Here is a 13,177-nt window from a genome sequence, read left to right on the forward strand (position 1 = left end):
TCTAGTGTTAAATTCTAAAATATGAAACTGTTTAATGAGTGATTTATAAATAGTTACTCTTTATTGAAACACTTCGGACAAGTCAGTTTGTTTTTCCACAGTTATTCAGACTGCTCCAAGGAAAATATTGACTGCAAAAAATTTACCTTTGTTTTTCAGGACGGTATATGGCAGACTGTTGATGTACCTGTGAAAGTCATTTGATCAGGAGTGCAAGAAACACTTGTGACGATAGGAACTCTGCCCTCTCCATTTTTCAAACACTATTTTAACATGCATTAATTTTTAAAAATATTGACTTACTTTGAGGCTAAACTACAGAAAGTAAATGCACTTTTAAGAGTCATTTTGAAAACCTTTTATTACTTTACAATAGCACTGAAGTTAACTTCAACACTGTCTGTAAATGATCAACTGCAATAGTTGGGAAAATTTGTTGAAAAATTAGTAACTTTATATAGATGAAGTCAAAATAGTAATCCACAGTTGTAATGGAGGTATGAAATTTTATGTTGTACTGTAAACAATAAACCTAAAATATAGGGGATCTAGTAAGAAATATTTGAGCTTTTCAGAAGTAATACTCATTTTTCAGATTCTTTAATTACCGGCTTTTAATTGACAGTTTATAAAGATAGAGGCTATGTCTTGTGTAGTTCTTCTTTCCATTCATACCACAAGAACAGCTGAGTTAGAGGTGTATAAAAATAACTTGATGCCCATGTATCATATATTATTAAAATGTAAGTTGTTTCATATAGGGTTTTTTTTAACTAAGTGCAATGTGTTACAAATTGCAAAACACAGCAGAGATTTACTTCTGCAGTTAGTAAAATTTTTTGGGCCTTGTTATTGTTTGAGTTAATGCAGTAGATTTAATTTATTTTTATATTAATTGCATAACTTTTGTGCCTTTTAAAAATGCCTGTGCCTATCCAATTTGATATTCATGTGCCTCACTTCCTTTTTCAAAGTTTGGCTCTTCATCAAGAAAGCATGGCGTTTGTATTATGCACAGAACTTTATAAAAATTCCTTTTACTGCAATTTATTTAGAAGGCAGGTTTGCAAAAACTGTAGTTTGTTTTAAAAGAAATTTAAAACACTGAATTATTTCCTCAATGAATAATTGCAATTAAATGTGGTTTTAGTAAAGGGAGCTGCATCATGCAGTACTCGGAAACTTTTTAATTAACTAATTTTAATGTCACCAAAGAGGAGAATCTGAAAAATCAGTGAGGATAGGAAAAACAAACTTCTAAAAGCAAACAGCATTACTCTTTGCTTTGCCTATAAGTCTTCAGACTTCGAGTGGTTTTGGGGATGTGTGATGTGAATGTACACATAGTACTTCAGGAGACATTGTAAAGAATATTTTATGGGTGCAGGATGACAAATCCTGTTGTGTGTTCATTTTTTTTTATAGCTACCAATTTTAATATTTGTATTGTAATCTAATCTGCTTGCTACAGCCTAAGCACAGGGAATTGACACATCAGTAACAATTTTTTAAGCAAGTCACTAATTTAGAAAATTTTCTATGTATTTGTATTACCAAGCTTTTTTTGTAATGTTGAAATGGTAAGCATTGGGGCAAAATAATTCAATAACCTGCATTTGGCAATTTCAAATGAACATTTAGCATACCAGTATGTATTTCAAATTCTCTATTGAAACAGTAAAACATGTTTGAGTTAATTCATGCAAAACCAGTAATGAATTGGTCTGCTGAAGCTTTACAAGAAATTATGCCTTTGTAGAAGCTGCATAAATTGTTGTGTACTCTAGACACTTTTGCCGGTGAGAGTTTCATTGTTAGTGCTAAGAACATAGTGTACTGTAGATTTGATTGGAAGAGTATATTTGGCTCCTATATTTTGCTAATTTTATTGATGATAAATTTGCAACTCATAAAATGGTGGTCTTTTTATTGGAATTTTAATTGTAACCTGTTTTACAATCAAACTGATTAACACAACAATATTTTATTAATGAAAACCCAAATCTATTATTGCTATTTTTAATCAAGTATTACATTAATTTCTAAGATAAATGAAGTAGTTAATGTTTCAGCACTTTTAAGCTAGCCTTCATTCTGGTGTTTTTCATACATTTGCTTTGGGTGCAGGTTACAATTTTGAAGCCATACAAGTTTATATAGACATTTTGTAAAGAAACTCAAAAACAATGTAAAAAGTATGTGTAGCTATCTGATTTAAAATAAAAAAAACTTATGTAGCAAGCTGGTTCTTGCTTGTGTATACAGCAATATCCCTTGTAGCTGCCTCCTAAGAAAATTAATTTGTGAACACAACTCTAAAGGATCTGAATTTTTATGAATTGTTACTACATTAGACTGTAAATTAGAACATACAAGTTTATCTTTCAAAAATTGTAAATACTCTGAATTTTCATAAAATGTAAATTTTAAAAATTTGCACCCATAATAAACATGTAATATATAATTTAAATACTGATTTATATTGCCTGTACTTTTGCAGTAAAGTTCTTCTAAGCAATAAGGTAATAGAGAAAAACCATGCCTGCATTGAACATTTGAAAATATTCATTTTTAAGTGATAAAGGGTAGAGATCATTATGAACTCTTTTGTATATTTAAAATCATCACAGAGAAGGTGGATGGAAAGATGACTTCTCTAGAACATTTCATCTTTACTAAACTGTAATGTCTGAGATGTCTGTAGTGCCCTATGCCTTTACTAAATTGATTCACTTCACTAATAAATTAGATTAGGCAAAACTGGATATGTTTATGAGAAAAATCTTGACTCGTGGACATGAGCTGCTGTCTGTAAATAGTGCTGTCAAATGCTGTACATTGTCTTCGTTTATGAGCCTATATCTTGTTGTGTGTGCAGGAGAAGAATTAGTGACAAGATTAAAGTAATTCCTTCTGATTTCTAATGTTCACCAGTCAAAAAGAGTAGACAATTTAGTACTTCTCCAGCAGTCTGTATGATTTAGTCCTTCTAAGCTTTGAGCACAGAACAGAAGCTGAAACTGAACAAATGTTTTTGAATCTGTTTGGTTCCTACTAATCCCAAGGCCTGCAGAGGCTTAGTAAGTAATGACTTATTTAATTCACTTTCTCAGCTGGATATCACTGCAATAGAGGTACCATTCTTGTCATGCAGGAAAGCAATAGTCCAAGGGCTTGATTCTTATCTTCTGGCAGGCAGGAATGAAGAACACAAGTACTTAGTGGTCAGACTGGTCCATCTAACACACTAGTCTGGTCTTCACCGGCCAAAGAACAGGCTAAGCCTTGGAGAGCTAATGTGCCATTTGCTTTCTGATCCCCCAGCACCTCATTTATTGGTTAGAAATGTAAAAAGGTGCTGCTCAGTTCTTCTACTATTCATTGAACTTAAAAGTGTAACAGATCTGACTGAGGCTGCTCTGGCACTTCTGTTAACATTTGACTTGTACCCACCTACTGGTCACAACTGCTGCAAACTGGATCTCTACTGTCCAAGCAGGTTTGTGATTATCTAAGTACACAATCAGGTAGTTTTTCAGGGAAACCTATCTCTAGCACTGCCAAATAACATTTATGTAGGGTATATGAAGGAGCTAAGATATTTGATTATGAACTGGAACAGCATGAGAGTTACAACTGTGGCAAGTTTTGCTATCTAACATAAAAACAAGATCTTGCATCATGGCAAAAAGTATTACATTTCAAGTCTTGTATGTTTGCAAAGCTTAAGATACACAGATGTTAAGATGCCTATCTTAAGTTTTGCAATTCATACATAATTGGTTTCCATTTCAGTTGTTATGAAAGGGAAATTATACTTAAGAGCGTGCAAGAAAAAAAATCAGGAATTCCTCCAAGCATAGCATAAGCTAAAAACAGTTCAAAGTACTAAAGCATCAGATAACACATCTACAGTTGAGTTGCCATTGATTGGACTGATTAAAAAGTCTCTCAAGTGAAAACATAATTTTTATCTTTGATTCTACATATTATTACACCAGTAAGTATTCTGCTCAGCTCACTTTGACCTCCATGTTTACTGACATGTTGATTTTTGGATTCTTCATTAGTTCATTCAATAACCAATATAAGGCATACAGTCTTAAAAGAAGAGGCCTCTTCTGGATTACTTACTGAACATTTAGAACTCTAATTCTGCATTTTCTGTAACTGCTTTTTTTCACTTCCTTTGGAATAAATTCTTTTTGTTTTTCAATCTGCGATGGCTACTTTATTAGTGTAACCTAAACTATCTTTGTTTGTCATTGTTCCAGCTGAATTTCTTTCTAACAATCTTGTTCTGTAACTTAGTTACTATTATTCAGGAGGTTTTTTAAAAAAGTTAATAATCATAAGCTGTAAATCATGCCAATTTCACTACTCTGATTATTCAACTTTTCCTTTTATCATGTCCTAATCTGTTTTCTTCAAGTTCTCAGCTCTTAAGTCATGTTTTCTACTCCAGAAAGTTAGCAGTGGTAATGTGTTCAGCAATGACTCAAATAATATTATATAATAAATGACTCCATCCTGGTTAAGGAAGCAGCCCATTTTTATAATAATTGTTGATTCTCCCCTCCAGATGTCCCTTCCTGCTTTGCTATTTGATAAGCTCTTTATAATATCCACAGGCTTCCCTTCTGTTTCCCACTCTTGTCATTGGTAGGTTATATGAACAGTCATCACTGAAATGAAACAGTCATAACAGAAATGTTAAGGCTGCCCCAATGTTAGTACCAAAGAATTGCATCCAGGTAAGATGCACTAATGCAGGGGTGGAAGAAAAACCAAAGCCCAACTCAAAAGCTCAAAAACTGTTGTTCACCTTCCATCTCTGTTGAACTCTCTTTCTCTGGCGCCTTACAGGACCATGCATTTAGACAGAGAATCAAAGACAGAGAACAGACAGAATGATAAGCCCCTAAGCACCTGAACTGCATTCTTCAATGCAAGTTCCTCCTTCTCAGGTGAGAATCCCTTGGCCTGTGTGCATGAGTCCCTTCTCACTTGTGAGCACTAGGTTGACAGCACACTGCAAGCACTCGGGTACGTGAATGCAGGAGGACTGTTGCAGTCTATGATCTGCCATCTCTGCAGCTGACATCCCTCTGAAGTCTCACCAGTCTGTTCCCATGGGTGGGCCAAGTGCAGCCATGCCTTTTGCCCTGCTGAAATCACAGTTCCATGCTCTGAGTCATCTGATTGAAAACAGTAGATTGGATCCCTGCTTCTAGTGAGATGACAGAATAAATTTAGTTTTATTTGGGTACTAAAATGCAGAAGATTTCTCAATGTAAAAACTGCATCTTGTACATCTAGCACAAGAAACTCGGCCCTCAGACAACCACTATTAGTCCGGCATAATTTCTTTAGGTAGAATAGAGTAGCATAGAGCAAGCACTACACTCCCAGAAGAGAGAATAGGGAAATTACAGGGAAAAATTAATGTGGGCACAAGTGCTCCCTGCAGATTAAGGGAAGAAAAGAATATGTATTTGCCACAACTTTCCAATAGAGGAGTTGAAAATTAAATGAAATTCATGATGATGGGCCATTAGAGTTACTTTATTGGCATTTTTGCAAGATACTTGAGAAGACTATCAAACTTCTCAAAATAGAAGTATTGTCTTTAATATGATGGGAAAACGTGGAGGATGTGTTCTCTGTCCACCTAGCTATGAGCTAGAACTTGTCACTACTGCACTCACCTAAGTACCAGCCTTTGCTTACAGGAAACAATAAGTTTCCCAGTGAGAAAAATATGGAACCTGTACCCCCATTTTCCTCAGCTATGACCTTTCCAGACTGTTTAAGGTGACTGCTTTTGCCAGCTGCTTCCCAAGAGATGCCACAAAAACATTCATTAGAATTCAAGAGGTTTTTGGCAAATACCATTTTGTAGTCATTCCTCCTAGTGATTCTCCAGCTCAAAAGAGTCCTATAGTAACATGGTTTTGATAAAGAAGTGTGAAACCGTTGAATAATCTGTTTCTCAGGAAGGAGTTCATCCCTCATGTAGGCAGCAACAGTGCAGTCTATGGCTTTTCATGCTACTTATGATGAGGAAAAACCAGCTGTTGTCACAAATTGTAAAAGAAGCTTTCAAAAAAGTGTTACGCTGTTCTTGAAGTGGTAACTGTTACCTCAGCATCAGTTTATAAGCAAACAATGTTCTGAGTTTTACCACATTGGAGTCCTTCTGGGCCCAGGAATGTGCACTCAGCTATACCTTCTGTCTAGGTCATCAGTAAAGGTGTTTGTACCAACACACAGGAGGAGCAGTAGTATCCAGAAGACATGTACACTATTTCAATTACTGACAACAGTCTACTGTTGCCATTATTTTAGTGTGGAGCAAAAATGCTTTGTTTGTGTGACAAGCGGCACCAGTGTCCTGCTATGTCCTCTTACATGCTGTAAAGTATTCACAGCATACGGTGCCATACACTACAGAGTCTGAACAGAAGACAGATTTTTGCATCACCCCTGTAAAAGCTAAGTGGTAACTTGCTATCTCCTGCTACTCCATTCAGTTATCTTTTCAGTTGTTTTTTCTGTAATTGTAAAATATTGTAAAACAATAATAATATTGTTAAGACATTGGCTGGTGTTTGTAAGGAACAATATCTTACTCATCTGTTCAGACAAAGACTGGTTATACAATTGTTTTAAAATTCTTGTTAAGTCTATTTTGGACACACTTGCTCTGTATCTCCATGAAAGTTTAGGAAGCCCTTCTTTGCCTCTCTCCTAGCAAGGCAGGTGTTTTAATGGTTATTGCCGCCACTATCTATATGTAAAGACATGTGAATTGTATGTTTACAACAGATACACAATCAGATCTAACCAGATGTTTGCAAGTAATGATTCAAATGAGTATTAGATCATATCACATGTATCTTTCATTGTTCTCTATATGTGTAACTGGCTCTACAGAGAATAGTGTTGGCATATACTCCACTGTCATCTCTATAACCAACTATGATAGTAGTAGCAATCTTACCAAGGTGAGGAACATGTTAAAAATAAGAAATAAGAAATAAGGCACACTGCATCAGACCTCCTTTCTATAGTTAGTATTTGTTTTTAAATCAGAAAAACACGCAGCTGCTGGTAAGGATCATATTGGAGCAACTTACAGTCTGCTTACACCTTGATTTACACAGCTACTGTTAGCTTTCAAGTGGTCTTCTGTCATCCATGTCAAATCTTGGAGAACTCCTTTGGAACACTTGCCTGGGTTAAGGAATTCAGTGCTCTTGTACAGCAAGCTGTTTTCTTCTAGGAAGGTCCTAGACTGCAGAAACTGCCAAACTTGCTGGCTGTCAGCAGGTTATGGGCAATTCATTTGTAGTGCCAGAATGAGCTCAAAAGTGGGGGTGGGAGCATAGCAGTTGTGGAAAAAAATAAACATAAATGAAACTCTCTCTGATGCAGTTGACCAAGAATCATAAATAACACCTCATTTTAAGTTGCCTACCTGAACTGCAAAACCAAACATTAGCGACAACCAAGTCAGAATTACTTGATTGCATTTGTTGTTAGAAATCAGATTCAAGTAGTATGGCCAGGTGCTACTACAAATGGTCAATTTTTATATTTTTGGATATGCTCATAATTCAATAATCCTTTGAGTGAGATGCCTACCATAAATGAACACAACCCAATTGGTTTCCACTACAGCTTCATGATGAGCCAATTTCCTCAATAGTTCAACATTCTCAAAAGGCATGGGCCAAGCTGTCCATCTTCACTCAACACCCCTTGTATCAGCTGTGTACCACCTCTGTACATACCTGCTTGTGATTCAGCTTACCAACCAAACATAAGTCAAAGTCAGAAAGCAAGAAAATTCTGTTCTAAGTTAAGCCAACTGAACCATCCTGCAGGAGGATCTGGCAAATAGGGATTCCTGACCTAGGAGTAGAGATGGAATAGGAATGAGATCTCCCAATATAGACAAGAACACATCACCAGCCTGGGCCTACTAAATCACAGTCAGAGATTGGAACTAAATGCAGCTGGGTGCAATGACATAAGGGAAGACTTCTCTTAATAGTGGCTTTAAATCCTGAAATTATAAACTATACAAGATTGATAAGAAAAGAAAATTAAATACAGGGGTAGGAAAGTCCATGGAGATAGTTTCACTGAGAGTGAAAAACAGGTGTTTGTTCTAAAAAACAACAAAAATGTTTCCCTTCCACTGTGTTATGGGATCCATACTAGCTGGATATGCCAGAATTGGTAAAAATAAAAAGAGTGAGAAAGAAAAGTATTCTGTAAATATTCTGCCATATCTCTTTCAGGCTATCTAGATCATGTAGTCACATGGTGAAAATACTTTGCAATCCAAGAGTATCTAAAGAGAGATATTAATACATCATCTACTAAAACTAAATATTTTTAAACCAGCATATCTGATAAACAACATCCAAGAATTTAGGAAGTTGAATAAGCCATACTATGGATCATTAATTTTTATTTCAGTGATTCTCAAATACTAGAAAGGATTAGAAGATTAAAAGAAAGATAACACCATTACAGAAAAAAAGGGAAAAAAAAAGAAAAAAAAGGTGTCAATCCAAATAACTATAATATAGAACTTGGTAAGAAAATTTTAAAAAGCATTTAAGATAATTAGTGTCAATCATGGATGTACCAAATAAAGGTCTTAAACTAATTTAGGATTAGGTTGAAAATCTGGTTCATAAGAATAATAGGGTCAAAGGAAAAAAGGATTTATGTAAGATGCCTGATTTAGAAGTACACAACATTGGGTTTATAACTAGAGCAATGCAAGAACATAATTACAAAATTAGTCTTAAGATGTAACTGAAGAGGGAATCAACTTTAAACACCATTCTGGTGGATTCCTGCAGACTTCATCATATCTAATATTTCTCCAATTACTAATGTTAAAAAAGCTGAAACTTTGCAGACGAGGTTGGAGGACAAAAAAATAAGCTAGGTCTCAAGTGCAGTTTTTAACCACTTCATGTCATCCAAAATGGCAGGAGGATGCTATAGTATCAAATAAGTAGGGACAAAAAAACATCCCTTTGGGATTACGAAGGATTTTCCTGAACTATTATTAACAAGTCACCCAGCACTAGATCTTGTGAAAAGTCTGCAGATCTTCATGGGATCACAAAAGATCTGAGGCTAGAAGAAACACTGATCACCTAGTCACTTCCCAAGCTCAAAGCAGGGACAAAGACCAAAGTTTTACCAAACTTCCTGCAATCTCCACCCCCGTTTTCCTACATTCATGATAGATCATATGAGTCTCTGAAAGACAATTAAGATGTTTGATATGATTCAGGGACATATTATGGACCAAGTCAAATGTTCTTATCCCTCCAATAAAAGCTCTAGCATGAAGCTGAATTCTATACACTATAATATAGTTATGTACTTGCAGAGAAGATACAAACCTTGGTGGAGGGCACCTAGGCACCTTTTTCTTATGTTTCTGAAGACTTTCCTCAGATAATGCAATGTATCAGTGATTCCCTGTTTGGAGTATAGTATAAAAAGGGAAAGGGACCATTTTTCTGAAAAAAAAGATAGGATCAATATTCAGAAATTTTTCATGGCACATAGATGAATCCTCTCCCTTGTCTCAAGGCTTTCAGAAATTACTTCTGGCTTCAAGTTTCCTGAATAAGTGAGAGAAATCTGAGTTTGAGAGAATTCAACAACCTGTAGTGCTACACAGATGTTTAATATCTTTTAACATTGGGCAGCAAGTAGCTTAGGTGTGTTGTAGTAGCATCCCATAGGTAGTATTAGTTAAAGAAAGGCTTTCAGCTCTAGTGCCTGGATACATCCATGCACAGACATGCACCTGCAACACTTGAAAGAAACAATAACCTGCCTTAGTCCTGTGATGATGAATTACTCAACATGGGAAAACAAACTTTGAGATTGCATGGAAATTAATTATCATCATCTATAACAGCAAAATAAATAGATAAATTAAGCAATATATCAGCAAAAAATCACCTTAGACAAGGCCCCCATAAAAAAAACTCAAAAAAACAAAACAAAAAAACCAAACCCCAAAACAACTTATACTGCATTTATAATGATGTGTGAAAGTACTGGTCATGAATGAGATAAAAATCCTTGTTTCTTTTTTCAATTTTTAAACAAAATGCACTAACACGTTTAATGCAGAGGCAGACACATTAATCTTAATATTATTAATTTACCTTCCTTTAAAATCAATATGGAGGCTATTAAAAAAAAAAGCTGTGGGACTTGCAAAACCAGTGGAATAAAAACCAGTGATTTGAGTCTATTTTATTCTATCAAACCCTAAGGAGTTACTTCATCTCAGCTGATATGAACCTAGGTAGCAAAATAGTATTCCACGTACAGCAAAAGCACTGTTGTCAGAAAAAAAGTTGTCAGAAGCTTTCCCCGTGTCCTACAGAGCCAATGCCAGCCAGCTCTGAGATGGACCTGCTACTGGACAAGGCCAAGGCCATCAGTGACTGTGGCAGAACTCCTAGGGTAACATATTTAAGAAGCAAAAAAAAGTTATTGCACAGATACAGTTGCAGCCACAGGAGAATGGAGGATCTTGAGATCCATAGTCCTGGAAGGACTTGTCACCCTGTGGAGAACTCACACTGGAGCAGCCTATCCCTGAAGAACTGCACCCTGTGGAAGAGGGAACCATATGCACCAGTCCTGGAGAGCTGTTGCCTATGGGATAGATTCACATTGGATAAGTTCATGGAGAACTGTCTCCCGTGGAAGGGACCCCATGTTGGCGTGGAAGAAGGACTTCTCTGCCTGAAGGGCAGGAACAAAGTATGACTGTAACCCTCGTACCCCATCTCTCTGCACTGCTGAGAGGAGGAGGTAGAGCCTGAGGGGAAAGTGGTTTTAAGATTTAGTTCTCATTCCTCTGCTCTTAATTTGAGTGGTAATAAATTCAGTTAACTTCCCCAAGTCAAGTGTGTTTTGCCCATGACAGTAATAAATGAATGATCTCTCCCTGTCCTTATTTCAATCCATAAGACTTGTTATATTCTCTCTTCCCTATCTAGCTGAGGAGGAGAATTACAAAGCAGCTTTGGTGGGTGCATTGCTTCCAGCCAGGAAGCGAACAAAATATTTATCAAGCCAATAATGTCCAGCACACAACCTCATGAAGTTCTGCTCTATACTTTAATAGAGATACTATTTTCTATTCAATGTGTCAATCCAAGAGGGCCAAGTACAGCATCCTTAGCTCTGATGGATGCTCTTAGCACACTGATGGTAGTGGGTGACCATGTCTCTTGTATAAACATTGATTCTTTCACTAAGATAGATGAAAGCCAGCACATTTTGACCACTCAACTCAATCATTTTTGGCAGTGCAAATATCAAAATGATAGATCTCATTGCATACATCCAAACAAATCCTCACTTCCCTCACACTTGGGACTTGTTCTTAGTCTGAGAATTCAAGGTCTTGCTTTTATTTAAACTATGCTGTAATTTGGTCAAGAATAAAACCAGCATCTACAGCTCTGTAAAACAGATTTGGGTGGGAGCACAAAAACATCTGGATGCAGATCTCTAGCAAACCAAAATACAAATGTCCCAGGTCACACAAAGTAAGCAGTCTGACCTTGTAGCCTAGGAATGAACAATAACTCCCTGGGGTCACAGAATCTCTGGATTGTTTAGATTAGAAAAGACTTAAGGTCATTGAGTCCAACCACTAACCCAGCACTGGCAAGTCCACCTTAAACCATGTTCCAAGTGCCATGTCTACATATCTTTAAATTTCCTGCAGGGATGGTTTCTCAACCATTTCTCTGAGCAGATCGTTCCAATGCTTGGCAACCCTCTCAGTAAAAAAATATTTATTGATATCTAATCTAAATTTCTTTTGTAACAATTCAAGTCTTTTTCCTCTTGTCCTATTGCTTATCACTTTGGAGAAGAGACTGACCCCCAGCTCCTCAGTCCTTTCAGGCAGCTGTAGAGGGTGATAAAGTCTCCTCTGAGCCTCCTTCTCTCCTGTCTAAACAACCCCAGCACCCTCAGCTGCTTCTCATAGGAATTGTGGTCCAGACCCTTCATCAGTTTTGGTGTCTTTCTTTGGTCATGCTCCAGCACCTTAATGTCTTTCTTGTACCTTCTCCTGACCTGGTGCCACTTCCTCATTTACATTTAAAAGCTAAGGGAACTCGGTCAATGTCATACAATCAATGTGGATTTTTTTCCTGGTTAAGTGTATATCCAACCTACCAGTCTTGTAATCCTTTTAAATAAGGGCACCTATGGTAAAATCTTGAACAGAAAATTACATGTGTTCTAGGATTTCAAAAATGCCTTTCTAACACATGGAAAGATTTCCTCAAGTCCAGGCTAGGTCTCTACCTACACTGGATGAGAGGTAATAGAAGATTTCTGCATTCCTCTTTCCTTCCTTCCTCTGCGTGACCAAGGTGCCCTTCTACAGGATTCAATTCCTCACTGTGAGAAGCAGCATAGCCTTCAACCAGGGAAGGTTGTCTTGCCCCAGACCCCTGTTCTGATGGGTGCAACATGTTGTCTTGGGCTCACTTCCTCATTCCAGTGGCATCACAGCACAGTGCAAGATGGATTTCTGGTGCCACCAACTGAAACAGCTATCATGCCATTCTTTTAAAAATCAAATCCAAGCAGAATAAGCAAAACCAACAACTTAAGATACAGATTCGAGATATGGATCTACCTCTCCTGGCCAAAACAAAGCTATTTGATTTTTATGAGGGTTAATGCATAATCTCTCTGAATTCCATTAATTTTTAATCACTTCTGTCTCACTTCCTTTCAATACTTACAGGGGGCTTATAAGAAAAATGGGTATAGACCTTTCAGCAGGGCCTGTTGCAATAGGATGAAGGGTAATGGTTTTAAATTGAACTAAGGGTAGATGTAGAGTACGTATAAGGAAGAGATATTTTATGATGATGGTGGTGCAGCATTGAAACAGGTCTCCCAGAGTGGTGGTAGCTGCCCCATACCTGGAACCATTCACTGTCAGAAGTGACAAGGCTCTGAGCAACCTGATCTAGCTGGAGATGCCCCTGCTCATTGTAGGGAGGCTAGAATAGATGACCTTTAAAGGTCCCTTCCAACCCAAACTATTCTGATTCTGTGATTCTATGATTTACTAACAGAA

At 36.8% G+C, this 13,177-nt stretch overlaps 1 protein-coding gene across 1 annotated transcript in view; it reads left to right on the forward strand.

Moving 5' to 3' along the window:
• Nucleotides 1–2,470, forward strand: part of FCHO2 (FCH and mu domain containing endocytic adaptor 2) — an 80,587-nt gene extending 78,117 nt beyond the window's left edge. The window contains exon 26 of the mRNA XM_066568981.1: nt 160–2,470. Within this exon, the coding sequence (XP_066425078.1) occupies nt 160–182 (23 nt within the window). The 3' untranslated portion in view covers nt 183–2,470. The remainder of the gene's footprint in view (nt 1–159) is intronic.
• The last annotated feature ends 10,707 nt before the right edge of the window (nt 2,471–13,177 follow it).

This window comes from Molothrus aeneus, chromosome Z (assembly GCF_037042795.1).
Source record: "Molothrus aeneus isolate 106 chromosome Z, BPBGC_Maene_1.0, whole genome shotgun sequence".
In the NCBI taxonomy this organism is placed as follows: Eukaryota; Metazoa; Chordata; class Aves; order Passeriformes; family Icteridae; genus Molothrus; species Molothrus aeneus.